General features: G+C 41.4%; 2 protein-coding genes across 7 annotated transcripts in view; one reads left to right on the top strand and one right to left on the bottom strand.

Annotated features, from left to right (window-relative positions):
* The window catches only part of LOC101953600 (protein adenylyltransferase SelO-like), a 48,391-nt gene extending 46,557 nt beyond the window's left edge, over nucleotides 1-1,834 (bottom strand). Inside the window, exons 1-2 of one of the 2 annotated variants that reach the window (XM_065582942.1) lie at nucleotides 1,711-1,834; nucleotides 652-965 (exon numbers count right to left, since the gene is read on the bottom strand). In XM_065582942.1, the coding sequence (XP_065439014.1) occupies nucleotides 652-865 (214 nt within the window). In that variant the 5' untranslated portion in view covers nucleotides 866-965; nucleotides 1,711-1,834. Of the gene's footprint in view, nucleotides 1-651; nucleotides 1,004-1,710 lie in introns of those variants that run through there. The other variant, XM_008162863.4, reaches the window with a different exon arrangement.
* Nucleotides 1,511-25,420, top strand: part of PDSS1 (decaprenyl diphosphate synthase subunit 1) — a 33,141-nt gene continuing 9,231 nt past the window's right edge. The window contains exons 1-7 of one of the 5 annotated variants that reach the window (XM_024100949.3): nucleotides 1,511-1,934; nucleotides 5,290-5,354; nucleotides 6,182-6,305; nucleotides 6,749-6,879; nucleotides 18,391-18,532; nucleotides 20,613-20,717; nucleotides 20,812-20,925. In XM_024100949.3, coding sequence (XP_023956717.2) covers nucleotides 1,602-1,934; nucleotides 5,290-5,354; nucleotides 6,182-6,305; nucleotides 6,749-6,879; nucleotides 18,391-18,532; nucleotides 20,613-20,717; nucleotides 20,812-20,925 — 1,014 coding nt within the window. In that variant the 5' untranslated portion in view covers nucleotides 1,511-1,601. Of the gene's footprint in view, nucleotides 1,935-2,756; nucleotides 2,835-5,289; nucleotides 5,355-6,181; nucleotides 6,306-6,746; nucleotides 6,880-14,471; nucleotides 14,570-18,390; nucleotides 18,533-20,612; nucleotides 20,725-20,811; nucleotides 20,926-25,420 lie in introns of those variants that run through there. The other 4 variants (XM_005290902.5, XM_065582949.1, XM_065582951.1 and 1 more) reach the window with 4 other exon arrangements.

The raw sequence follows: 25,420 nt of genomic DNA, 5'->3' as shown, positions 1-25,420 counted from the left end.
CTAGAGACAGAAGTGCCAGAATAGCACATTTTATCACAACAAACTAACGTTAAAAGTAATCTAACATTTTGGCTACAGTAATTTAACAATCCTTTGCTAAATGTACCTGTGTTAAATTTCCTAATAGACATTTTCACAAAAAATATACAGTGATTGTTAATAAAATATTTATAACTCTTGGAATTTGTTTCTAGAAGTGTTATTCAAATACCACCACTGAAAAATCTGTTTTGGGTGGCCGTCAAAAAGTGCACTTTTGTTTTTTGTTTTTTACAATCACATGCAATTTAGTATCTGAGTAGGTTACCCCTGCAGTTCAATATTACAGTATATTATTGCATACAATCCTGTAAACACACCCAATTTTGCATTAATACACAACGGGGACAGCCCTGGTCCTTCACTGGATAAGTGGTATTGTTTAACACAGCTACAAATCTCTAATACAAAGATAAAAGGAGTAAATAGCTTGCTGTGGCCAACGTTGCTTGTAATTTTTAAAGTAGTAAAAGTAGTACATGAGCTTGACACTGTCTCTCCCTAACCACCAAATCCAGTTCTTTCCAAATAAAGCTGCAGGCAAATTTAATAAGCATTTTAACAAAGAGCACAGTCCATCAAACAAAAATATTTGTGCAATATATAATGTACCTATGAGGTTTTCTGAAGAAAGGCTCCACACACTAAAACTATTTGTTTTTCTTTTTCTTTCACAATAACCTTGGTCAAAGTTTGATTTATTGCTGAAAGGACGCACATGGCTGAAAGTCCCCGCTGCTCCTATGGAATCCTGGAGGCAGCATCCAGCCTGCCAGATCAGCACCACCCAGGTGAGCAACCAGGGGACGCCATGGCGCCTGGACATACTGACACTGGAACTTTGCTTTAAACTAAGATTGCCAGTCAGTACAGACCCAGGAGTCAAAACAGTAGTAATGGACCGAGGCTCTTCTGCAGGAAAGATCCTTCAATCAAGGAAACAACTCATTAAAGTCACACTAGATGATCACAATGGTCCCTTCTAATATATTAATTCATAAACTAGAGATATTTTCTTCCCTCCCTCTTCATCTCTCTAGCCCCATCTATTCTACAGTGGCAAGTTGCCTATTGTTCTGAAAGGATTTTCCAGAACTGCTCAACACTGGTTTTCAGGTGACTTGGTTGTGCCGGGAAACGGCCTGGTCTCCAGAAGGTTCTCAAAAACCATTTAAAAAACCTGACGGCCTGACCATCCCACCGGGCTCAGCTGCATGACCCAGCACAGTTCAAAAACAGGCAAGGCGCCCGCGGAGAGCGTGTGACTCATTCACAGCCCAGGGTGCACGATGGCTCACAGACGGGAAGGCGGCACAAGCCCTGCCCCGGGAGCAGCCTGCAGCGCCACGCTTTAGCTGCACTTCTACGTCCTGATACACCGAGGGAGTACTTGGGATTGGGAATTATCTGTCTGCCCCTGCCGGGGAGCGTCTCCCCGGTCCGTGCCCCGGTCCGGGCGGCGGGCGCTCTGCCCGGCTGTGCCTACCCCGGGCTGGGCGGTGTCTTTTTCCAGGGACCCCCTTGGCTGCAGGGGCCGAGGGCACATCGGTGAAGGGCTGTAGATGGGGCCTGGCTGCCTCTGCTCCTCACCCTCCCCACGTATCCCCGCCACGGCGCCACCCCCTCCCCGAAGGAGGCTCCACCCCTCCCCCGGCTGCGCCCTGCCCGGACCTGGCCGGCGGGGGAAAGGGCGGCTGAGCAGCGTTTCCGGGTCGCGGCGGGGCCGGGAGGCGGAGCGGGCGACAGCATCGCTGGGAGACGCCATGGCCTTATGGTGGCGGCGCTGCTGCTTCTCCCGGGCGCCCGCGTTCGGCTCCCTCCGGAGCCTGCTGGAGGCCGAAGGGCCGCGACTCGGCTCCGGGTCCCGGGCGGGCCGGGCCGTGGGGGGAGCCGAGGTGAGCGAGCCGGGGCTGCGGGCAACTAGAGGTCACAGGGAATGAATGGGAAGCGCGGGGTGGGGCGTGTGGTGGGAGGGGCGCCGGGCTAAGGAGCGTGTGGGGCGTGGGGGTGCGAAGGGCACTGAGTTAAGGGGCATGGGGGTGCGAGGGGAATGGGGGTCGAAGGGCACCGAGTTAAGGGGCATGGGGTGCGAGGGGCACTGGATTAAGGGGCTCATGGGGTGTAAGGGATACTGGGCTGGTAGGCGGGGGGCATGAAGTGCAAGGTAAGGAGGAAGAAGAACAGGAGGACTTGTGGCACCTTAGAGACTATCAAATTTATTAGAGCATAAGCTTTCGTGGACTACAGCCCATTTCTTCGGATGCAAGTGGGCTGTAGTCCACGAAAGCTTATGCTCTAATAAATTTGTTAGTCTCTAAGGTGCCACAAGTCCTCCTGTTCTTCTTTTTGCGGATACAGACTAACACGGCTGCTACTCTGAAAGGTAAGGAGGGAGGAGCATGTGGAGTGCAGGGGATATGGATGGCATGTCTATGGGGTTCAGAAGGGGAAGGGAATATTTTAATGTTTTATACGGTACAGAGGACAGGGATGTTCAGAGTGGGGGTTGGTATGTGAGGGCTGGGGTACCAGGGTGGTGGGTATGTTTGCAGTCAGCAAAAGACACGTGAACGTGTGCAGAAATATGCTGTTTGTGAAACACATTTATAGAACATGGTAATCTCAAGCCCTCACCTTTTCTGGGAGAATGCTGGCCAGTCAGTCATCTGACAGCTTCTATTGTACCTACAAGGAACTGCAGATAGCTTCCAGGCCTAAAAGCTCTCAAAATGGATGTGCTGAAACCTTCCACCTGAAAGTAGCTTCCTGCTACTACTTTACTTCTGGCCCAAAATGTAGGTCTTTCTGTACTTACAGAATTATTTATAATTGATCTGTATTGAGAGATAATGAAAATTAATAAATTTGTTAACAAATTAACATTCCCCTGCATTATTGCACTGCATATATGCTTAATTGTAGTAATGCCTGAAAGTGAAATTGATCGAAAAAAGTGACTAATGCATTTTCAGTACTCAAGGCTCTGGAAGTGGGACACTACGCTGCTAAAAATAGCAGTGTAGATGTGGGAAGTACTGCTTGAGTGTGTAGAGAATCACATAGTGTATATATATACTCTAGGTATGTCTGCATTCTTGTCGCTTTAGTGGTGCCTCACCCGTGCTAGCTGGGCATGCAGTGTCTTGTACTTTGTATGCCACCATAAGTGTAGACATACCTCAAGACACTGTTGATCACTTTAACTAAATGTGTAAATTGAGATAGACCAGAGTTCAACAAAGGTGGAAATGCAGAAGAAAACTGTAAAAAATAATGTTGTTTTCTGGCATTCAGAACAAGTGGAATTTATTTCTTACATCTATAATTAATATAAAACTGATTGATTACATTTGTGTCTAATCTATTAAACTACTTTAAAAACAAAGGTCCCGGGCTTGCAAACATACATATGAAGCTTTAAGCACGAATAGTCCCACGAGTAGTCCCACCCAATCACAGCCTGAAAAAAGCTTCTCTCAGCTTTTCTTTCCCTGCAAAGGGATACGGGATTTTCATTTCCCCTCATCCTTGATCCTCCTTAGTATGCCCTGAAACAAGACTACTCCTGCTAAATTAAAGTCTTTATGGGGTCGGGACTTGTTTTGTTGGGGGGAAGACCCTATAAAGGTTTTCCTATAGTTGTGTTAGGAGAGCTAGGCTAATTAACCAGTGTTTTCATTATCACCTATAATTTGAGCTTGTTTGGCAAGAAAATACAGTTTTCACATTTTTTTTAGTCCAAATGAGAGAGAGTTGTTTTTGTTTTTTTTTTTTGTTTTTTTTAAATTATGGTTGTGTTTTAGATCTATCTCTCAATGTCGGGTTGTTGGCTTGACCTGCACTAAGAAATGCTGGCTGTGTATTGATTGATTGGTATGTGTGACCTGAGGTTAAAAAATAAAATAAAAAATTGCCTTCAGTGCCTCAGTTTCTCATATAAACCACCAAATAGTCACTGTGTCTCATGCTGCATTTTGAGGAAAACACTTAAGTAATTAGCTACATGCACTGTTCCTGAAGTGCAATTTGGGAGGCTAGGGGAGCAAAACTTCCCTTTTCCCATCAGATATTTTGTGGCACTTACAAGGAAATGGGACACCAGTTGTCCACTGAAAGAGACTGAAATCATGGATATGTCATAGTAGCAGCTCCAGCTGCTGCAACTGTAATCTGCAAATGTCCAATGAATTGTCCTTGTACCTCCCCTAGCGAGATTTTATGAAGGGTCAGGATTCACAGTGAGTCCTGTGGCATTAGTATTTTGATCTTTAGCGGGAATTGTGCTGATTTGAATGTTCACTTCTTGTCTAGGCCTGACTTCTTTATCTTTTAACTTTTCCAGGAAGGATGGGTGGATGGTGAGGGTTTGAAGCCTGTGCAGTATTCTTTCTTAGGCATGTCTACACTTACCTCCAGAGTGATCGATCCAGCGGGGGTCGATTTGTTGTGTCTAGTGAAGACGCGATAAATCGACAGCTGAGCGCTCTCCAGTTGACTCCGGTACTCCACTGGAGCAAGTGGCGCAGGCGGAGTTGACGGGGGAGCGTCAGCAATCGACTTACCGCAGTGAAGACACCGCATTGAGTAGATCTAAGTACATCAACTTCAGCTACGTTATTCACGTAGCTGAAGTTGTGTAACTTAGATTGATTCTTCTCTTCTCCCCTTCCCTCCCCTCCCAAGTGTAGACCAGGCCTTACTCTCTGTGCACAAGGGACTAAGGTAGGAGGCATGCTGAATTAAAACCTCTTTAGGGGAAAGCAGAGGATGCACACTCTTTTTTTTTTTTTTTTTTAATTAGTGTAGCAGTTCCTGGAAATACCAACATGGGTCATGCCAGTAGTTCTTGTCTTTTGGCAGCTCAACCCAAATCTACCTGCAAGATAATGAGCCATTGAAAGGAGACTGTGCCTCCCCTGAGTGCACAAACTGGGTCTTGCTAGTACAGCTTTCAGATATCAGTTAGATAAAAGGTGCCTCCCTGGTTCTTTCTAGTGACTAGAAGGAGTAAGTTCGGCATTCCTGTGTGCAGGAGTCAGCTTATCAAGTAGTTACTGGCTATATATATGTACATACCACATCGTGTAAGGAAACAATTGCCATACTACCTTTGCACTGGGTTTTACAACTCTCTATCTATATGAGGAAATACTGGAACAAAATATTAATGAACAAGTATTAATGATCATATAGTTCCACTGAATTGAACAATTTTGATTTTAGAGTAAAAGTAGTGTTTTCTTTCTGCAGATGCATTATTTTCTGGGGAGAAGTACAGTTTTGTCATTTCCAAAAATTCGTAGTATATTTTTGCGGTAAGTTGAAGCTCCATATTGCTAGGTAACAACGGAAGTAGGTAAAGAAGTAATTATATTAGGTAGATTGCATATGTGAAGTTGTGGATTTTAAACTGTAATGCTTTGGTTATTAAAACAGACTGTAAAATGAGATTATTCACCCTAGTGTGTACAAGACCAATTTAATATAGGTCGTATTACATTTTCTGTTGATGTGGCATGAAGGTAGACTGAAATGCTCCCATCATGGAAAAACTTGCAGCAATGAAAAAAGCTCAGGTAATGTCCTGAGGTTGAAATAGAGGAAACTTAGTGTGTGGGTATAACCCTCAAATTCAAGGAAATTAGGCTCATTCCCTATCGATCCTGGCATATCCAGAAAGAGGCTCTGACTCTTTGTCCTACCTGGATGACTGAATTTGATGTAGACATGGTTGGCCAGAGTGACTAGCTGCATAGAGTGTAGAGTATATTCAACTCCAAAATAGAAACCACTTTCTTTAAGAAAAAAAGGGATGGTAAAGTCATTCTGTTGACACCAAATTACAGGTTTTGACTACACCTGCAAATTGGCTGTCAAGGAAAGAAAAACAAAAATTGCATTGCTAAAAAAGTCCTCTCTAGTTTACTGAACACATTTTCTCAAATGCTGCATTTTACACATCACTCTAAAATCTGTGTCACATTTAACATATCCTGACATGTAGCCATGCTAAACGTCTCACTGTGCTGTCTGAAAGTATTTTTGGGGAGGCAAGAGCCTTCATGAATTGTTTTTGTTGTGTAAAGTCAGAAAAAAAGCCATTTTTAACCATCTTAATTCTTTTGGATCATACGGTTGCCAGGTTTCATCATACAACAACCTCACGAACATGTAGCTGTAGTAAAACAGTTACTGATGAAAAATTCAAGGACCCTTTTAAACTTGGTCGGAAAGACTTGAAGAATCTGTATGAAGATATTAAAAAGGTAGGAAGTTTTGGTGAATGCTTTAGGACAATGTAGTGATTCTGACATTGAAAACAGTTAAATGCTACCATCTGGTTCCCTTTAAAGTTTACCAAAACTCTAAGCAAAGTAATTGAAGGAAGATTTCTCTTGGTAGTCTACGTGTATTGCTGTCATGTGATCTCCTCTAAATCTAAAATGAAGGGGAAGAGGAAATCATTACGTAACTAATGGAAGCAGAAAAATGACTCTCTGTTTCCACTATCTAGAGTACTTCACTGTTCTTAATCTTTTTTTCCCCAAGTTATCATGAGGAATAGTCTTAAGAATAGTCTTAAAACCAATTCCAACATAAATTGGAGGGAGAAAAACCAAACTAGCTAAGAGGATTTGAATGCATGTTCCTGACCTGTAATCCAAGTTGATTATGTATCTTTGAAAGTAATACATTGTTCTGTTTACAGGAACTACTTGTATCTACAGCAGAACTTAGGGAAATGTGTGAATATTACTTTGATGGAAAAGGGAAAGCCTTTCGACCAATGATTGTGGTGCTAATGGCAAGGGCGTGCAATATTCACCATAATAACTCCGGGTGAGTCCCTGGTTTTGAAATATATTGGTATGGACAAATAGAAACTCTAAGATTTTTCAGACCTATCAGTCTTTAAAAATTTCACAAAATTTGTCTAGTGACTTCATCAAAACGATAAGGTGACCCATGAAACTTCAATTTTATTTTGTATCATTAAGTATATTTTACACTCACAAAACAGTGATCTCTATTGTGGAGCTGAATAAATAGTTTTGGTGAACTTTTCCAGTAGAATTGTGAAATGTACAGTTGTAGTTATGGAAGGGAAAGAGACAATCCCCAGTTCTGGTATTTGTGAAGATTTTGGTCATAGTCACATCTTGTAACATAAATTGTTTGTTACTACACACACCACCCAGTAAACCAGTTTACACTTCACCCAAACTATTGTTCTATTTATAAGCATCTCTATAGTTACTAACTAAGAAATTGTTCATTGTGGGAGGGAAATAGTATTTTATATTTAAACACGACAGGCCTGGAAGCAATTAGTACCCTTCATACGCTCTATGCAGCAAGATGAACAATAACTGGGAGGAAAAACTATTTTCTCTAAAGATATAATTTGTGCAGGATTGTCACTCCCAGAAATTAGGATTAGCTCAAAACTGGCATAATTCCTTTAGGTTGTTTGGCCCTTGAGGTAGAACATGATGCAGGTCCTGTACAGGCTCTCTCTCATTACCCCTACTGGTTGTATTGCTGCCCTCCACCAATTTTCCAGACAGATCCTCCTGTCTGTATTCAGCAAAGGACAGAGACTGTTGCTTGGAAAAGGGGGAAGGGTTATATATACCTATCTCACAGAGCTGGAGGGGACCCTGAAAGTTCATCAAGTTCAGCCCCCCGCCTTCACTAGCAGGACCAAGTACAGATTTTGCCCCAGATCCCTAAGTGGCCCCCTCAAGGATTGAACTCTCAACCCTGGGTTTAGCAGGCCAATACACAAACCACTGAGTTATCCCTCCCCTCTATTTTAGATATCCCTCCCCCATCATTTTAGATATCATTTCTCACAGGGCCGGCTCCAGCTTTTTTGCCACCCCAAGCGGCGAAGAAGGGGTGGGGGTGGGGATAAAGCCGCGATCGGCAGCCCTTCGGCGGCTGCTCTACTGTGCCGCTTTATTCATTCTTTGGCGGCCGGTTCTTCCCTCCGAGAAGGACTGAGGGACCCGCCGCCGAAGACCCGGACGTGCCGCCCCTTTCCATTGGCCGCCCCAAGCACCTGCTTCCTGCGCTGGTGCCTGGAGCCGGACCTGATTTCTCGGTTCCAGCCTTTAGTCAAGTCCAGTTCAGTATTCTAAATTTCTGAGGCCTTTGGTTCAGGCACTTTTGTGTACTTCAGCAGTGCTTTCATGGTTTCTTTTATTTTCCCACTCCTCGACATCTAAATTTGTTAGGCAGTTTTATGGCTACTGAGCACGTTAGTTCTTGGTAAGCCACTTGCTTGTTTTTGTTTTGTGGTTCAGTGCCTATCTGGGTTGGTGACAGGGTGGATTTGATTTAGATCATGATTTAAATCACTAGTGAGGAAGACTCGATTTAATCATGAGTTTTCTACATAAAAATGCATTCTTGTTGGTTGTTATAACCTTAATGCATATTCCTCACAACTCGGAAATAGATGTAGGTTTCATTTTTAGAAGGTACACACTATACATTTTTAAACAGTGATTTATTTTGAAAATTTTTCAGATTAGTTTTATAGCTATATCAGAAAATGAATGATTGGTTATTTCATTTACCAAAAGTAGTTGAAGCAGATATTTATGAAATCACTGGGAACTATCTCTAATTCAACAGTTTAATCATTAATATTTGGAGGATTTTCTTGCCATGCTGTATTAGGAGGAGAATATCACCAGACAGACATTTAAATTGTTTTATTTAACTAAAACAACAATGTTAAGTATTCTGGATTTTTTTTCTTCAACAACAAACGTATAATATTTTAACAAAACAAGCATATGTCTCTCCAGACTTCTTCTCCTTGTCCAGATCTATTCTGCCCCCAACAATCTTCTATTCATTGAACTTTTTGAAACTTTGCACTTTTAGAGAGAGGCAAGGGATTGACTCTTTGTACACGAATTTGCAAAGGGACAATAGGGTTGAGGTCTGTTATTTCTCACCTCTACATATCTATTTAAAAACATTTTTGCTGTTAACAAGCATGTTATCTCTGGAGACACAAATCCACAGTTTGAGAACTGCAAAACTAAGCATCTCTGATGGTATCTTCTAGACTGAGCACTGAGTCCCATTGGATAGATAGAAAGATTAACCTAAATAAGCTGTATAGAAGCCCCTGGAACCCCATAAAATTAGGTCCCTAATCCATGAACTATTGGAAGTCATTTACAAAACTTTTCTTAAACATCACGTGAATATATTGTCTCATACTATAGAATTAGAATTTCTAATCCCTATTCCATGATGAGATATCTTTGAACTTACTGGTGAGTCACAGCTAGAAGAAGTTGTTACCCCCCAAATCAGACTTAAGGCACCCCCACAATGGCCTGCCTATATCAGTAACTTAATCCTCAATTTGTCTGTTTTTGGTAGTTGAAAGGGGGTGGCCCACTATGGAGGAATTGCCAGGGTTTTACCAGGGGTTTTCCCTTTGACCTTTGGAGAACTTCCAGAACAGACTAACTGTGTTGACCCTTGGGAGGACACGGATACTGCCTTCTGCTCAAAGGATCGACACTCAGGCAGCAATCTTTGCAAACAAAAATAAACTCTATTTGACACAATATGTCTTCATACAATAAATCTAAAACATTAAATTCTTCCAAAAGGCATACATCAAAAAGGTAAAATACATTTCCTTGGCATATATACACATTAAAGTACCCAACATTGCAATAGTATACAATGGGAAATAGCTTTAAGTGGTTACATTCTGCATGTGATGGCCAATCACATACAGGATGCTGACAGCAAGTTCTTATTACAACTTAAAATAACAAATGTATGTACACAAACATCCAGCTTTATTATCTCAGGCATATACATTCTAATTTCTTAATGTGAGTGTCGTCATACTTCTCCACAGTCTTCTGTCCCTCTGCTCTTTGCCACTGCTCCAACTGCATTGCCTAGGTTCTTCTTTCTTCAGTGATTTCAGCTTCTGATGATTCTCCTAATATTCACTCACTTCAGCGCCTCCCACCCACAGTGAATGAAGCCTGTCAGCAACCTGCCTTGTATACAGATTGTAGCCTATTGTGATTGATTGTTTATTCAATCCTTATCATTAGCATACTCATCCACAATCACCATCCTTATGCTTTCCCTGATTGGTCTGTTCTTATGAACCAATCACAGCTGCGAAACTCATCTGTCAATCAAAGGAGGGCCTGATTGAAAACCTATGCCATGCTCGACTGACTCCTCCCTCCAGGTTTTTGGAGTGACCTTTATCTCACCTCAGCCTGCCTGTTTGCTGTTGGCCAAATCGCTCCAAGACCACCTTTTTACTTTCACTGGCTATGATTCCCTGTGATCACCACCTTGTTATTCCTGGCTGCAACTGCTCAAAACTATCTTTATCATTAAACCCTTATTATCAGTTACATAATTGTATTCATCTTAACATTATGATTTATTGTCACCACTCCACTTTTACTAATTTAAAAATACGTTTAATTTCAATCTTTCCCTTGCTTCAGCTAGTGGTGGCAATACAATGTTTTTAATGCTCTATTCCTGACAGAGAATAGAGCAGTTGAAAAATCGTTTATCAAAGTGGGTGCTGATTTTTATTTATTTATTTATTTTGGGAAACTGACAACTCTGAAGATGAACTCAGATGATCTGGTGTGGGCTTTGCCATCTGTTCAATGTCCTGAAGAAACATGGGTGGGGTGGGGTGTGTGTGTTCTCCTTTAGACATGGGCAGGCTCCTCTGTGGCTAGACAGGATGCCTTCATTAAACTCTCTGTACCAACTTTCGGGCATTGCCTTCCGCCGTATCAGCAGGAGTATGATTCTCAGTACACTGGAATGATTTTTGTGCTGAGGCAGATGCTTCTTCTCTCAGTGCAAAAGCTTTGGCATGGAGACTGGTGTCCCTGGCATCTTTTGCTTGTTGGTTTTCATGCAGTCAGTGTCAGTGCTTCCTGAGCCATTTTTGATATTTCAGCCTTCTCTGTCACCTACCCTATTCCAGCTGTTTTTGTCCAGATGAGCTGAGTAACTGCCTCCTTTTTGTCTAAGTTTTGGAAATGAAATGTTGGGTAGTGAGAAAAATGAAATGCTTTGGCAGGGGAAAAGAAATGAAATACCAGGATTTCATTTTCTTCTCTTCTTCCTTGCTGCATCCCTCTTTCTCTCTAGGTAAATCTAGATGACTTTACCCAATGTGTATATATGTGTTTATGCAAGTTTGCAGTATACTGTTTTTCATGTTGATACATGTTTCCAGGGCAGGGGAGGTCAAATAAAAAATTAAGGTTTGTTTTATTTTGGGATATTGGCTTATGAGTTCAAGTTTTGCCTGGATCTTTTCTCTAGTGTTGAGGTCTTTCTAGCAGGCCATATACCTGATCTGATGCTGAACTTTGAGAGGTCTCTTAGTTATTGTATACTATATGATAAATGTACACAAACATGTATTTCCTGTTCCCATTGTCATTAGCTTTGTTGTTGAGGCTCTTTACAGCTGTGCTTTCCTTTCCTTTTGGCAAGTTATTACTTTTTACTATCCAAGAGTGAGAATCCTGCACAGATGCTACCTATGGAGAAGGGAACATTATTTATCTATAATTTTGCTTCTCTGAAAATATCATTATGGGTGAGTCTCACTCACCCATCCACTTCTCCTTCATGTTTGGAGTTTACCTATTTGAGATGTTTTTCTCCTGGATCTTATCTTTCCTTTTGAAGCATTTTTTTTTTTGTCTTAATGATCATTTTTACTTTACTTTTCTTTCTAGGAGCTTCACCCCCTGTGTAATCAAAGAAATTGACTGGAACAGTTGGAGGGCAGCATTATATCTGGCAGGGGGAGATAGCCCACAAATATTAATAGGGTGCCTTGATTATACTTCACCATGCTACTGCTGCCCTCAAAGATCAAAAACCCTTGAGAGCTAAGAGAGTTCAGCTAGTCTTGTGCAAAGAAACAAAGATATAGGATTGTGACTCCTGCAAGATGATCTCTTCAGAAAAGGACAATTTTTAAAGAAAAGTAACTTCCCACTTTCAGGTGGATTTTTTTTTTTTCTTTTGTCTTTTTGCCATTTTCTCAGTGGTCCCTTTTACTGGTTTTTGTTCTTCATCCTTTCTCTTCTCTGGCACTGTTCTTCAGACACTTTGCTCTGCTTTTCATCAGCTGAGCCCTCCTTCTCTCTGCCTCCAGGGGTTGTGTTACTGCATTTCATTTTCTTCTTCTCCAACTGCCAGTCCCAACTCTTGTACAACCTTCTTCATCCAACATAGTTTCCCCTGTTAAAATCTTCTTTGCTGTGTAAATAGCAGTAGAAAGGAAAATGCTCCTTCTGAATCCATTAAACTAACAGAACATCCGTTTACACAATCTTAGGCCCTAATTCTGGTATGTGTTCTGCATGGATGGACCCCGGTGCCCATGCAGAATCCTATTGGAGCTCCATGCAGAAGCAGGAATCCACCCACACAGAACAGCTTGCAGGATTGATGGCATGGTCATATTTCTTATGATTAAAAAAATTGGTCCCCAAACTATTCTCAGTAAATTAGCCTTTTTTCCCCCTTCAACAAGTTCACATTATCCAAGCCACTGCAAGGAAAATTACACACTCAGTTAATGTTTTGGATCCCTTGTGTCCTCATCACAAGATCAGTGGATGAAGTATGCAAATTGTTCAGCGCTGGTATGATTTTTCTTCTCTTTTAAAGATCGTAGTGCTGTAAATACAAACCTAAGTGTTTAGGTCCCTTGGGCAATAGCTTTTTGTCTGTTGTTTAACTGTTGAAATTTATCTCGGCGTGTGAGAGCTGGAGTCCTGGTAAGGGGTTTAAATTGGGATTGTGTGAATCCTGTGTTTTCACACATTCTCCTGGAGTTATTCACAACACATAATGGGAGAATCTCACAGAATTATCACTAAAGCAAATTATCCCTTTGCCTGACGGGAGCTGTGCTTCTGCACTTTACTGGTTTCCCAGACGCACCACCTATAGTTTGTAACTAGAAATATGCATGTCCTCTGCTGTAGCCATAATTCAGAGAGCGACTGAAAGAAAAGAGAAGGAGGAAGAGATACAGAAATATCAAAGGAGGAAAAATGAGGTGAGCACAAGAGATTTAGAAACAAAGTAGGGAGATTAGACCCCCTCGAAGGGCAACAGAAACAAAGCTGACGTCTCTGTCGCTGTCCAATCTGTATCGGTTCTTACACTCCGTTCATTATTATAGTATAGGACTACTTGACAGCATCTTCACTTCCTCACAATCATCATGTACATTGCATATTGTTCAGCTGTTTGCATCAGGTAGCTGTCTTGACAGCTCCCTAATCCATGCCTCCCCAACTCCTTGCACCCTCACAACTTCTGGTTTACACTCCTGAACGTACACACTTCCTCCCCAGCAACAGATTCCCAGCAGGAAGTGGAAGCTTATCCTGCGAGGTGTGGTCAGCGCATAGGACTGGGGGTCAGCCCACACATTGCTGTTTTCCCCATCCTTAAAGTCAGAATAGCAGTATTTACCTACCTGGCAGGGTGTTACAAAGCTCTATGAAGTTGTAAATAACGAGTTCCATACAGAAATACTACCTTACCCACAACATCGTTCTGCCTCTTGCAGCAGGCCTCTGCGACTGCACACTATACTAGCAGAAAAGGTCAAGGGTACTGCAGTCCCAAACCAATTCACTATACAAACCTATCTTGTTGTCTGTCCAGTATGTGCACAAAACAAAGCAAGGGGCCTGCTAACAAAACAATATGTGATCGTGTAATTAAAGCTATCATAATGCATATACACAAAAAGGCAGTTAAGGTTGCACATATTTACTAAATAATATATAAAATGGTGGTGTGGTTCTACTCTGAGAACTTTGTAAAAATGGCACCGTCATCCTCAGCCAGTCTGTGTGTATCCAGCATTATCTGCTGACCTTAATCACTAAAAAAAATTTTTTCCTTCTGTTAGCATGGCAGAGTGGAAGCTGCTAAGAGAGAATGACCAAGTTCCTATTAATTCTTGAGCATCATCAACAAAATTTATTATGCTCCTATCAGGGCTTCCAGTAGCATTACAGAGGGAATAACTTTGCCTGCAAAATCTTTATTACTGTTACTGATGTGTGAGATTGAAAGGACCTTGCTTGATGCCCAGATTGAGTTTTCAGACATACTAGCTAATTTTTTTTAAAAGTTCCTTGTAAAATTGGCACATTTTGTACAGAAATCAGACACCGTAAATGTGAACCCTAGAATGCCATTTTTAAAGTCACTTTTCGGAGAAGAACTGTACTTTTTAAAAACAGAACTTTCAAAACTTGCTTTTGAAATGTCTGTCATTATTGTGCTATCTTCATACCATTGAATGGTTCTGGTGTGTCAATGAGCGCTGCCATTTTACTGCTACTTTCCAGCAGGAAGTCCAGTCTGCTGACATAGTTTATGACAAAGGGAATTCCAATGAGCAGTTGAATGCATGAAAGAGGCTGGAAACTTTTACAGTTGTTTTAAGGTAAGTTGTATGATTTACTAAAAATAATTTTATGGAAAAAAATTTATACTGAAGTGTTGAACTAACAAAGTTTCTAATGCATATTAGAGCTATCTTAAAACAACCATGAAAGTGTCCAGCTTTTATTCTTATACTGAGCAATGATTCCTTTTTTCACAAACTACAGGCCATATCCTGCCATTGTTTTGCATGCAGAATTCCCCACTAAAAGCTATGAAGTGCTCTGCATAAAAATAGGGTAATATCTTGGCACCTATGTCAGCAGACTGGCAAGATGTCACCTTCCAGTTTCATTGCTGATTATTAAATTTAAATGTATTTAAACCATGTGCAACAAGACTTAAATTCCTTTTGTAATTAGTTGAAGTGATTTCAAGATTTTATGTTTTCTCTTTAATTTATTCTGGTTCTGCTGGAAATTAGCATGATTGGCTCATTTTTAAGGTTTCAGACTTTGCTGGAAGAGCAGGTTGGCGCTTCTGAGGAAGGGAATGATTTGAAAATGTTGCTTTTTCTGCTCCCTCATTGCTGTCCTCTATACCCCAGCTAACCCCATATATATTCCCTCATTACTTCCCCTCCACCTCTTTAAAAAATGAATAAATAAGCAGCTATGAACCATTTTTTTTATTTTTTTTTTATGGAGATATCCCATCTCCTGGAACTGGAAGGGACCTTGAAAGGTCATTGAGTCCAGCCCCCTGCCTTCACTAGCAGGACCAAGTACTGATTTTGCCCCAGATCCCTAGGTGGTCCCCCATTGAGTTAAATCACTGGTGTGACATCATCCAAAAGACTTAATTGGCCAATCAAGGTGTGGCTTTGGTTGATAAGGGTTCATGCTCATATTCTGACAGAATGAATGATGCAATACAATCCCAATTATCTCAGTCTCTGAAGACACCCAAAATCTTAGAGGAATCAAGAGAGTCAGTTCAACAGTCATTGGAGGCTGCATTCTGTGTCTTTCAAATTTAGAATACAGAATTCTAAGCTTGCTGGTCATGTCTCCAGATGTTAGTGAGTTGTTAACCAGCTTTGGAGAGTCTGCAATTCAGACCTCCCATGTATGGAGCACAGTGAAGATAAGGGTCTGCAGACTTTAAGGGTCTGCAGTCCAGCTGTTCAGGCATCTCTTTAAAACCATCCTCAGCAACAAGGATGCCAATCAACTTTGCAATGTTCCAGAGTGCGGTCTCTTTGGAACCAGATGACCTTGGGCATGATGTAGTCTGTTGCCTCATTACTTCACTCTAGACCAGGGGTTCTCAGGACAAATTTTTTGGTGGCCACTTTCATACTTTTTCCTAAAATATGTAATTAGCTTTAGGAAAAACAAATAAATATGCATATATATATATATATATATATGTCCAAATCATTGTAATTTATTTATTGCTAACTAGTAAGTCTGTTGTGAAAAGTGATATTAACAAACATACAAGTATCACTTTTCACAGCAGTCTTACTCTGCCCCGCCAAGCCTGGGGACAAATTATGCCCTGAATGGTGGATCGGAGGAGGCAGCGGGGGGGCTGGAACCTGAAGCACTGCGTCTGGAGCCTGGGGATGGAGTATGAAGCACCTCGGCCAGAGCCTGCCACTCGAGGGCTGAAGCCCAAAGCCTGAGCCCCACCGCCTCTGGGAAGATGGGGAACTCACCGGCTGCCTGGTCCTCCTGCATTGTGCCCTAGGTATCTCCAGAGGTGGGCAGGACCCAACCCTTGCTAGTGGCTCCAGCAGCCAACACTAAGGCAGTGCATCCAGGAGCAACAGGGAGGGGAGGGGCCGCTACTTTGCCCCCTTCCCCTAATCACAGCCCAGGACGCTGTGGCTGCAAGAAGAGCCTCTGGTGGCCTCATGCAGCCACAGTGGCTGCACTTGAGAAACGCTGCGGAATCTAAAATAGAGAGTACAATACAATCCTGGGGGTCATGACCATGCTTTGGAAAAATCAGGGTTGCGCTTGAACTGGACATTCTGTGAATAGTATTCCTTTAATGCAGTTATTTTGCTCTTTATTAGACCTCCAGTAGAACCTTAGAGTTACGAACATCTCAGGAATGGAGATTGTTCATAACTCTGAACAGATTATGGTGGTTCTTTCAAAAGTTTACAACTGAAAATTGACTTAATTCAGCTTTAAAACTTAACTATGCAGAAGAAAAATGCTGCTTTCCATTTTTTTTTTTTTTAGTAGTTAACCTTTAACATAGTACTGTATTTGCGGGTTTTTTTGTTTTTGTTTTGTCTCTGCTGATGCCTGATTGTGTACTTTCCGTTCCAGATGAGGTGTGTGGTTGACTGGTTAGTTCGTAACTCTGAGGTTCTACTGTATGTATGTTTCACCCACAAGTATGGATGGGGAAAGAAAATTAATGTCTAAAAGTCGCCAATAATATTTTTGAAAAGTCTTTTTCTCTTGCAAACTTTGACCTCAACTGATCCTTGAATGTTTTGCATGTAAAGTATGCCATTGTATTACACAAACATTGCTAGGGCTGCATGGGAAGAGTAATTAGAAATTTATAAAATATGGTCAAAAAAGGGACTGAAAAATGCAACTTATTGTAGAATGAATCTGTTCCTTATGTTCATTGAGTCTTAGGGTTTTTTTCTACTTAGCTGTGGTGCCCCTGCACTCCTATGGAAGAGTAATCTGGTATCTATTCTGGCTCATGGATTATCAGCAAAATTTACTTAAATTTCAGTTCCAAACCTATACTCAGCTATATATTCATGTTTGCAGCCTTTTTATTTTTCTTGAACCTGCCATTTAAGTTTACTAAATTTATCAGAACCCCTGAGTCAGGATGGTGGTGGCGGAATTGTTCTTTAAATACCATAAACAGAAGAAAGGATACTACAGTAAAACCAGGACCATTTAATGTAATTTTCTTAGAGTAGTGGTCTTTCAAACTATGGTCTACAGGGCACTTTCACATGATCTTGAAATCTGCTTCTGTTACATAGGGAAGGATATCAATTTTAAAATAGTGATGCCTCTTGCTAAATGTAGCCCAGCCCAGGGAACACAAAAGGTTTTCAGATGTTTTTGACTAGCAGAACTCACAAGTACACTCTACCTCGCTATAACGTGACCCGATATAACATGAATTCGGATATAATGCGGTAAAGCAGTGCTCCGGGGGGCGGGGCTGCGCACTCGGGTGGATCAAAGCAAGTTCGATATAATGTGGTTTCACCTATAACGCGGTAAGATTTTTTTGGCTCCCAAGGACAGTGTTATATTGAGGTAGAGATGTATCTGCATTCTGTGGCTCCTTCAAGTATCATTGTCCAAGTCTTTCTTTGGTGTAAATTCAGTCACAATCAAATTTGTGGGAAACATCAAAATTGGGAAGGGCAGTAGCACAAACATAGGAAGACAGAACCAAACTGTATCCTGACTTGCAGATATTGGAGCAGTGAGGGTTGTGAGCAGTGAGGTAAGATGTTGAAGCCCTATATCCAGAGATATATAGGGCCTGATTCAGCTCTCATTGAAGCTAATGGCATAACTCCCATTAACTTCAGAGTTGCAGAAACAAGTCTATATACAGACTGCTACAAAATGGGGAGATGTAACCAACCAATTGCACTCATTGTATTAAAATGATCTGACTTTGCTCTTGTCTGTTTATACAAATTTCAGAAGGTTGGCAGTCAATGATAGGTTCAGAACATGAAAATGTTTTGAGAACCACTGCTATTGAAAAATAAGTTTCTCTTAGTTTGCATAGAGGTTTTTCATGAGCATATTGCAGTGCACATAGTATACTTGATTGACACTTAAAGGTATGGGGTTTTTATAATTTTAGGGAGGTGCAAGCAAGCCAACGCTCTGTGGCCATAATTGCAGAGATGATCCATACTGCTAGTCTAGTTCATGATGATGTCATTGATGATGCAAATTCTCGGAGAGGAAAAATGACGGTTAATCAAATCTGGGGGGAGAGAAAGGTGAGTCTGTCATTATATACAGTACTGGTAAAGTGGAGATTTGTATTTGTCATGTTGCTAATACAGTAACTCCTCACTTAATGTCCTCCTGCTCAACGTTGTTTTGAAGTTACGTCGCTGCTCCATTAGGGAACATACTTGTTTAAGTTGTGCAATGCTCCCTTATAACGTCGCTTGGCTGACTTTACAAGGGAGCATTGCACAAGTTCTTCTTCTCTGCCTCCTCCCCCTCCCTTCCTCCTCCTCTCTCCCCAGTGCTTCCCCCGCCACCAAACAGCTATTTGGCGGTGCTTAGGACTTTCTGAGAGGGAGGGAGCGAGCGAGTGGGGAAGCTGCACCTCCTCCTCCCCTCCCCCCGCGCGCGACAGGCAGGGCCACCCGGAACGCAGAGGCTTTAGGGGCTGCAGGGCCCTGGGCTAAGGGGGCCCTGGGGCCCTGGCTTGCAGCTCTAAGCCCCTTTCGGAATGCGACCCTGCGAGCACGGGCCGGAGGACTCAAGAGGAGCAGGGGCAGCTGCGCAGCCAGCGGCCAGAGAGAAGCGGCGCTTTGAAGGGGAAAGCGCCGCTTCTCTCCGGTTGCGCAGCTGCCCCGCTCCTCCTGAGTCTGCCGGCCTGTGCTCGCAGGGCCCTAAAGGGGCTTTAGAGCTGCAGGGCCCTGCAGCCCCTAAAGCCCCTGCATTCTGGGTGGCCCTGCCTGCCAGGGGGAGAAGGGGGAACTCCCAGAATCGCCACCATGGGTCGGTGCCGCGCTGTGCAGAGCCACCGGCACACCCCCTGCACCAAACAGGAGCTGCCCCAGGTAAGTGCTCTGCACCTTCTGCCTGCCCCAGCCCTGAGCCTCCTCCCGCACCCCCACCTGAGCGCCCTCCCAGACCCTGCACCCCCAGCCCTGAGCCCCAGGAGTAAGCCAGGGGCACCTCCCCACCACATGTGTCTGAAGAAGTGGGTATTCACCCACCAAAGCTTATGCTCCAATATGCTCTGTTAGTCTATAAGGTTCCACAGGACTTTTTGTTGCTTTTTACAGATCCAGACTAACACAGCTACCCCTCTGATACTCCCCACCACAGTACAGTACAGTAGATAATGCCTTTTGTCTGCTCCCAAAAAAATTTCCTTGGAACCTAACCCCCGCATTTACATTAAATCTTATGGGAAAATTGGATTCATTTAACATAGTTTCACTTAAAGTTGCATTTTTCAGGAACATAACTACAACATTAAGCGAGGAGTTACTGTATTTAGTGTGTGTCTCCTTGGCAGTAGCGTGTGGCTATGGTAGAAGCTGGGGATGTTTAGAAAAAGAAGTACAATCTGAGCTGATCACATAATTGTGATCATGTTATAAATTCCTATATACAGGGGATAAAATGGATAAACTTTCTAACCCTACATTTTCAAAGTATAGTGGGAAGATGTTTTTATTATGTGATTCCTATAGACTCTAATGGCAGTTGCATACAGTAGCTAAAATCATGTTGAAATGCTATGAAAATATGCCTCCTTTTAAGTACCTCATGTATTGGTTGAAATAACAAACCAAAAGAGCTTTTACACTAGCATTAGAATTTTCAGGCTTTAAAATGTTAAATATATGCCTTAAGATAGTAAAGGCTTTGCTGTTATCATTCTCTTGTGAAATATGTAAGATGACTAAGCATCTTCCTGAATAATTTTTTTTTCCAAATGCTTTATGAAATCCTGGGGGATGACAAAGATCAATGACACTTCCAAGATTTTTAAGACACTTTAGAACTAACTGACATTACACAATAACAGTAGCACAGTGACCATACAATACAGTATATAATGGTTAAAACTTATTTATTTACCTCGCAGGTAAAACACGTTCAGATATAGGAAAAAAGAGATCACTGTAAAATGGGAACTCCAAAATGGTTCAAATTTAAATACTGTAACTATTTTTTCCTTTTTTCCAGTTTTCGGTAAGAAATGTACACTTTATGAGGAAAATGATGTAATGTGACTAGACCTGGAAAATATACAGGGAATCAGATTGTCCGTAGTATTTTTTATGTGAAGAGACATTTAAAAAAAAAAATCTTCTCGTTTTTTTTCAGGCTGTTTTAGCTGGTGATTTTATCCTTTCAGCAGCTTCTGTTGCTTTAGCAAGAATTGGAAACACTACTATTATATCGGTATTAAGTCAGGTGATAGAAGATTTGGTGCGTGGTAAGGTTTTTTCTATTTGTATCTTTATACTTCTTTGTCTAAACAATAAACCTAAAAAATAAAGACTTTGTCCCTGCATCTTTATAGGTGAATTCCTTCAGTTGGGCTCCAAAGAAAATGAAAATGAGAGATTTGCTCACTACCTCGAGAAGACCTTTAAGAAGACTGCAAGTCTTATCGCAAACAGTTGTAAAGCAGTATGTACGTTCTGTCTCTCCTCAAGTTAACATACCTTACTGTAAGCTTCACAGCTAAATTCCCAATTACTCGCTATTTTCTTTGGAAATGCTCCAAACTAGACTCTTCAATTAGTATTTTGCCACAGTCCTAATGGATCTTTGTTTGAGATTTTTATCCCAATTCAGCTGTGCAGCCTCCATTATTGGTTTTCATTCTTTCCTTTCTGTTTTACGTGCAGAGACAGACTTTTACTCTTTCCTCACTCACTTCACAGTAAGATCCACTATAGACTCCTGAGCTGATTTCTAAAATGTTAGACGTTTGAGCCTATTTTTAAAATCCATGTCCGAGAACTATTCATCTTATAATTTGTTGAATATAAGTTTCCTTTCACATCTGTTGTCTGTTATTGTGTAGCATAGTAAACTGTAATGCAGAGCCCTACATGAAAACAGTGCAAAAAATTTAAACAGTTTGTGTTCTTCCTATTTAGCATTGCTCTAAATAGGAAATACATTCTCTTCTGCTCCTCATTAAGTCTTATGAATTGAATATGTTTTTAGTTGCATGGGTTGGGGTGACTAAAACAATCATGTCTAGTTCCATTATTGTAAAATGACAGAAGCATAAATTCAAGGACTGAGTCCCAAGCAAACTGACAGTCAGTTAGACCCTGCTATATCCTACTCTCTGTATTTACCACCAAATTCTGTTACTTTCGTTACACAACAAATGAATATTGACTTGCACAGACAAGTTCTTATTTAAAAAAAAGTTTATTACCAGTTCAGAAAATGCAGAAAGTGACAAAAATGTGTTTCTCCCCTCTCCTCCTCCATCCCCTCCAAAGAGAGCCATAACGTTGTCAGAAAAGGGAAGTGTAGCTGGAACATAACCTTAGACTAATCCTTTTTGAACTGCCTCTTATTGCTAACACACTGTGTTATTGTTAAGTGTTTTATTCTGAAATCAGTGGTACATTCTTGCAATAGAGAGCAGTTGAAAATTGCCTAAATAAAGTGGATTATGTGAACCAGGACATTATTTCCAATCTTGTAATACCTTATTGGGACACTCTCAGTACAGTATACGTTCCATAAAAATCTGTCTCAGAGGAATCTGGAAATCTGACCAGTTTAAGGAAAATAGAAAACACTCCAGTCACAGTTGCATACAACATTTGGGTATACCTAAATCTCGTAAAGGTTTCATTTCTAACTAAGAGTAATCTATTTCCAAAGCTTCTTAAACTCATGATAGTTTCTTTTGTGTTTCTGAAGCAGATTGGGAATATCCACTGGCAACAAAACACAGATGAAGCATTATTTCTCTTAATTTTTCACTTAGACCTAATGTTGCAACAAAGTTGGGGTCCTTGAAAAAAGGCTACCACCAATCATTGATACCAGATCTACACCTACCTTCAAAACAGTCATGGTTTCAACTGCGTTACTAACTTTATGCAATAGTATCCAAGGATCTAAACTTCAGTGGGGTCTTATATTTTGGAAGTAGAGAATTTTATCTCCCAAAAAGGATTCAGATGTATTTTCTTAGGCAACTCTTTATAGAAACAGATCAGGACATGGATGGTTCATATGAATAGTAATGTGTGATACAGCTTTCCTCTCTAAGGCTCAAATCTTCAGTGAGAATTTTGCCTAAGTAAAGACAGTCACATCAAGCTTCAGACTCACCACATATTCAGTGTAACTGAAAGCTGTTGCTATTGGATAGCAATTTTGACAATCTAAGAAAAGAATTCACAGGGTCTTCCATTCCCATTAGATAGATTCTCATTACAAATTCCACCATTTCAGTTTGCTTATTGGCCTCTCTGAGAGTTTGCACAAAAGCCAAGGATTCAGGAGCATCCATCTAAAGTGAGGTACAGCTCACAGGAAAGAGAGCTTGTTTTACTGTTGCCTTCCGGTACTTGTACTGTGCATAATTAGGTTTTCACCACTGGGAATCTAGCATTTCAGATGCAGCAAAATCATGTTTATAAATAAAAGTGAGGGAGAGGGGATTATCCTTGGGGGCAAAACTATAGCTTTTCACACTATGACAATGACATTTTTTTAGTCTTTCCCTCAGTTTCTTTTTTCATAGGTCAGCAAGGATGGGAAGAATGGTACTGATAGCATGAGTGGCAGAAAGTGCCTGGAGCACACTTTCTTCGGACAGTTTGGGCTATTTAAGGAGAGCTGATGGGTTCAGAAGGAGTTCTGCTCTTTGTAGCCAGAAAAATGGTCATCAGAATCATTATCTGTAGCTTGAAAGTGGGTTCTTTTACATGTCCAAGATGAAGATGACTTCATTCTCAAGGGCAAACTAAGGCTAAATTATTGGTGATTGAGAATATCGGTTAGGATAAGTCCTGCTAGCATGAGCCAATTCAGTTCTTGTGTTAAGGGAAGGAAAAGACACTCATTGTTTTGGCTGAAAAAAATTACAAACTAATTCTAATGGGATTTTAGTTAGAATTAATCTAGAGGAAGGATGATTGGTGTGTTCCTGGGACAGTGCCTAAACAGGATACGGATGGTCTTTTCCTGTAATTGCACTAGTTATCATCTGCATCTCCAAAGCATTACATTAGAACCAAAATGCCATTGAGGTAACCAAATACACTTTTATAAAAAGTCTATCAAGGGGCTAAAGCTGTCACAGTCTCCAGTGTATATTAACTACATGGTAGATGTGTGCTTAAGCTACGGCCAAAGTAGTATATGTGTGCCACAGTAAATAGTGGCAGATGGCCCTGAGAGTCACTGTAGCCTGAGTTACTGAAAGGCATTTTTCAAGGACAATATGGGAGTGGAGGATTTCTGCTCAGGAATTCACAGCAATGAAGCACAAATGGAATTCCCAGCTGTCATGAGAAATCTGAGATACCAAATAAGCTTAGCAGCTTCTCCCTCTCTTGCCTATTTTCCCTGCTATAATTAGATTTCAAAGCCAGGTAAAGATTTACATTCTTCATAAGATACTTTCAAAATAGGGATTTAAAAAAATATATTTCTTCATTGAAATGAGTATAAAAGTTGCATCAGATATTCAGGCTTCATCTAGCAGGACTTCAGTTTTTATGGACGTAGGCTCTGATCCTACAAGCTGATCTGTGCATGCATAGCCCTCACCCACAAAGAGACCCACTGACCTCAACAGAGCTCCGTGTGGCGATAAGGATTTGTCATAGGGAGTACAATGAGAGGAGAAGTCTGTACTTCTCTACCTAGCCAATGATTCCAAATTTAATTAAGTTTAAATTTCCACTGGGTATGTCTCATGGGGGTTCACTCGCACAGAACTCGGTGCAGAATTGGGGCCTAAACTGTGGGCTTGTCTATACTTACCACGCTGGTTCGGCGGCAGGCAGTCGAACTTCTGGGTTCGATTTATCGCGTCTTGTCTGGACGCGATAAATCGAACTCAGAAGTGCTCCCCGTCGACTCCGGTAATCCTGCTCGCCGCGAGGAGTACGCGGAGTCGACAGGGGAAGCCTGCCTGCCGGGTCTGGACCACGGTAAGTTCGAACTAAGGTACGTCGACTTCAGCTACGTTATCCACGTAGCTGAAGTTGCGTACCTTAGTTCGATTTGGGGGTTTAGTGTAGACCAAGCCTAAGTTAGCTCCTCTTGACATATTAAAGAATGTAATGTCACTGATGATATGGAACCACCTCAGGCTTTGCATACACATTAAAATAAACTGTAAAGTCCAGTAACAGGTTTGAGCTAATAGAACTACTGTATCAGGTGCATCGGACACTATTACAGAATGTTTGATAAATCCCCTCATTCATTTAAAAAAAATCCACTAAAGTCATTTCCTTTTGATAATCTACTTTCAGTGGAAGAGATTCCAGTTCAACATAGTAACTGGAATTTGAAGTATTAATTATGAGTAGTAAATAACAAGGGATTATATATATAGCCATCAGCTCTGAGGGGCTAGTTCATGAACACCTTTTGATACCCCATGCTTATTCCCATCTAAAACCCCCTTGTATCTCAATTCAGTTTATCCTTTGATGGTCTCCAGAATTTTGTCTGACTAAAGGCAAACTTTGAGCAAGAAAACTAGGCTACTAACATCTTCCCTCTTTTTATAGACTGAGGCAATGTGGAATGTTGTCTGATAATGAGAGAAGTATCCAGATTCTTTTAGGTCCTTTTAGTATTCTTATGTTTGGAAAGCACAGTGTTAGAGGTTCTTTCATCTTTATTTCTTATGTGTAGGGCCCTACCAAATTCACAACCATGAAAAACACATCACGGATCGTGAAATCTGGTCTCCCCCGTGAAATCTGTATAGTATAGGGTAAAAGCACACAAGACCAGATTTCACGGGGGAGACCAGTGTTTCTCAAGTTGGGGAGTCCTGACCCAAAAGGGAGTTGCAGGGGGTCACAGGGTTATTTTAGGGGGGTCGTGGTATTGCCACCCTTAATTCTGAGCTGCCTTCAGAGCTGGGCAGCTGGAAAGCAGCAGCTGTTGGCCGGACGCTCAGT

Source organism: Chrysemys picta, chromosome 2 (assembly GCF_011386835.1).
Source record: "Chrysemys picta bellii isolate R12L10 chromosome 2, ASM1138683v2, whole genome shotgun sequence".
Lineage (NCBI taxonomy): Eukaryota > Metazoa > Chordata > Testudines > Emydidae > Chrysemys > Chrysemys picta.
This window is presented reverse-complemented; position numbering and strand designations above follow the sequence as displayed.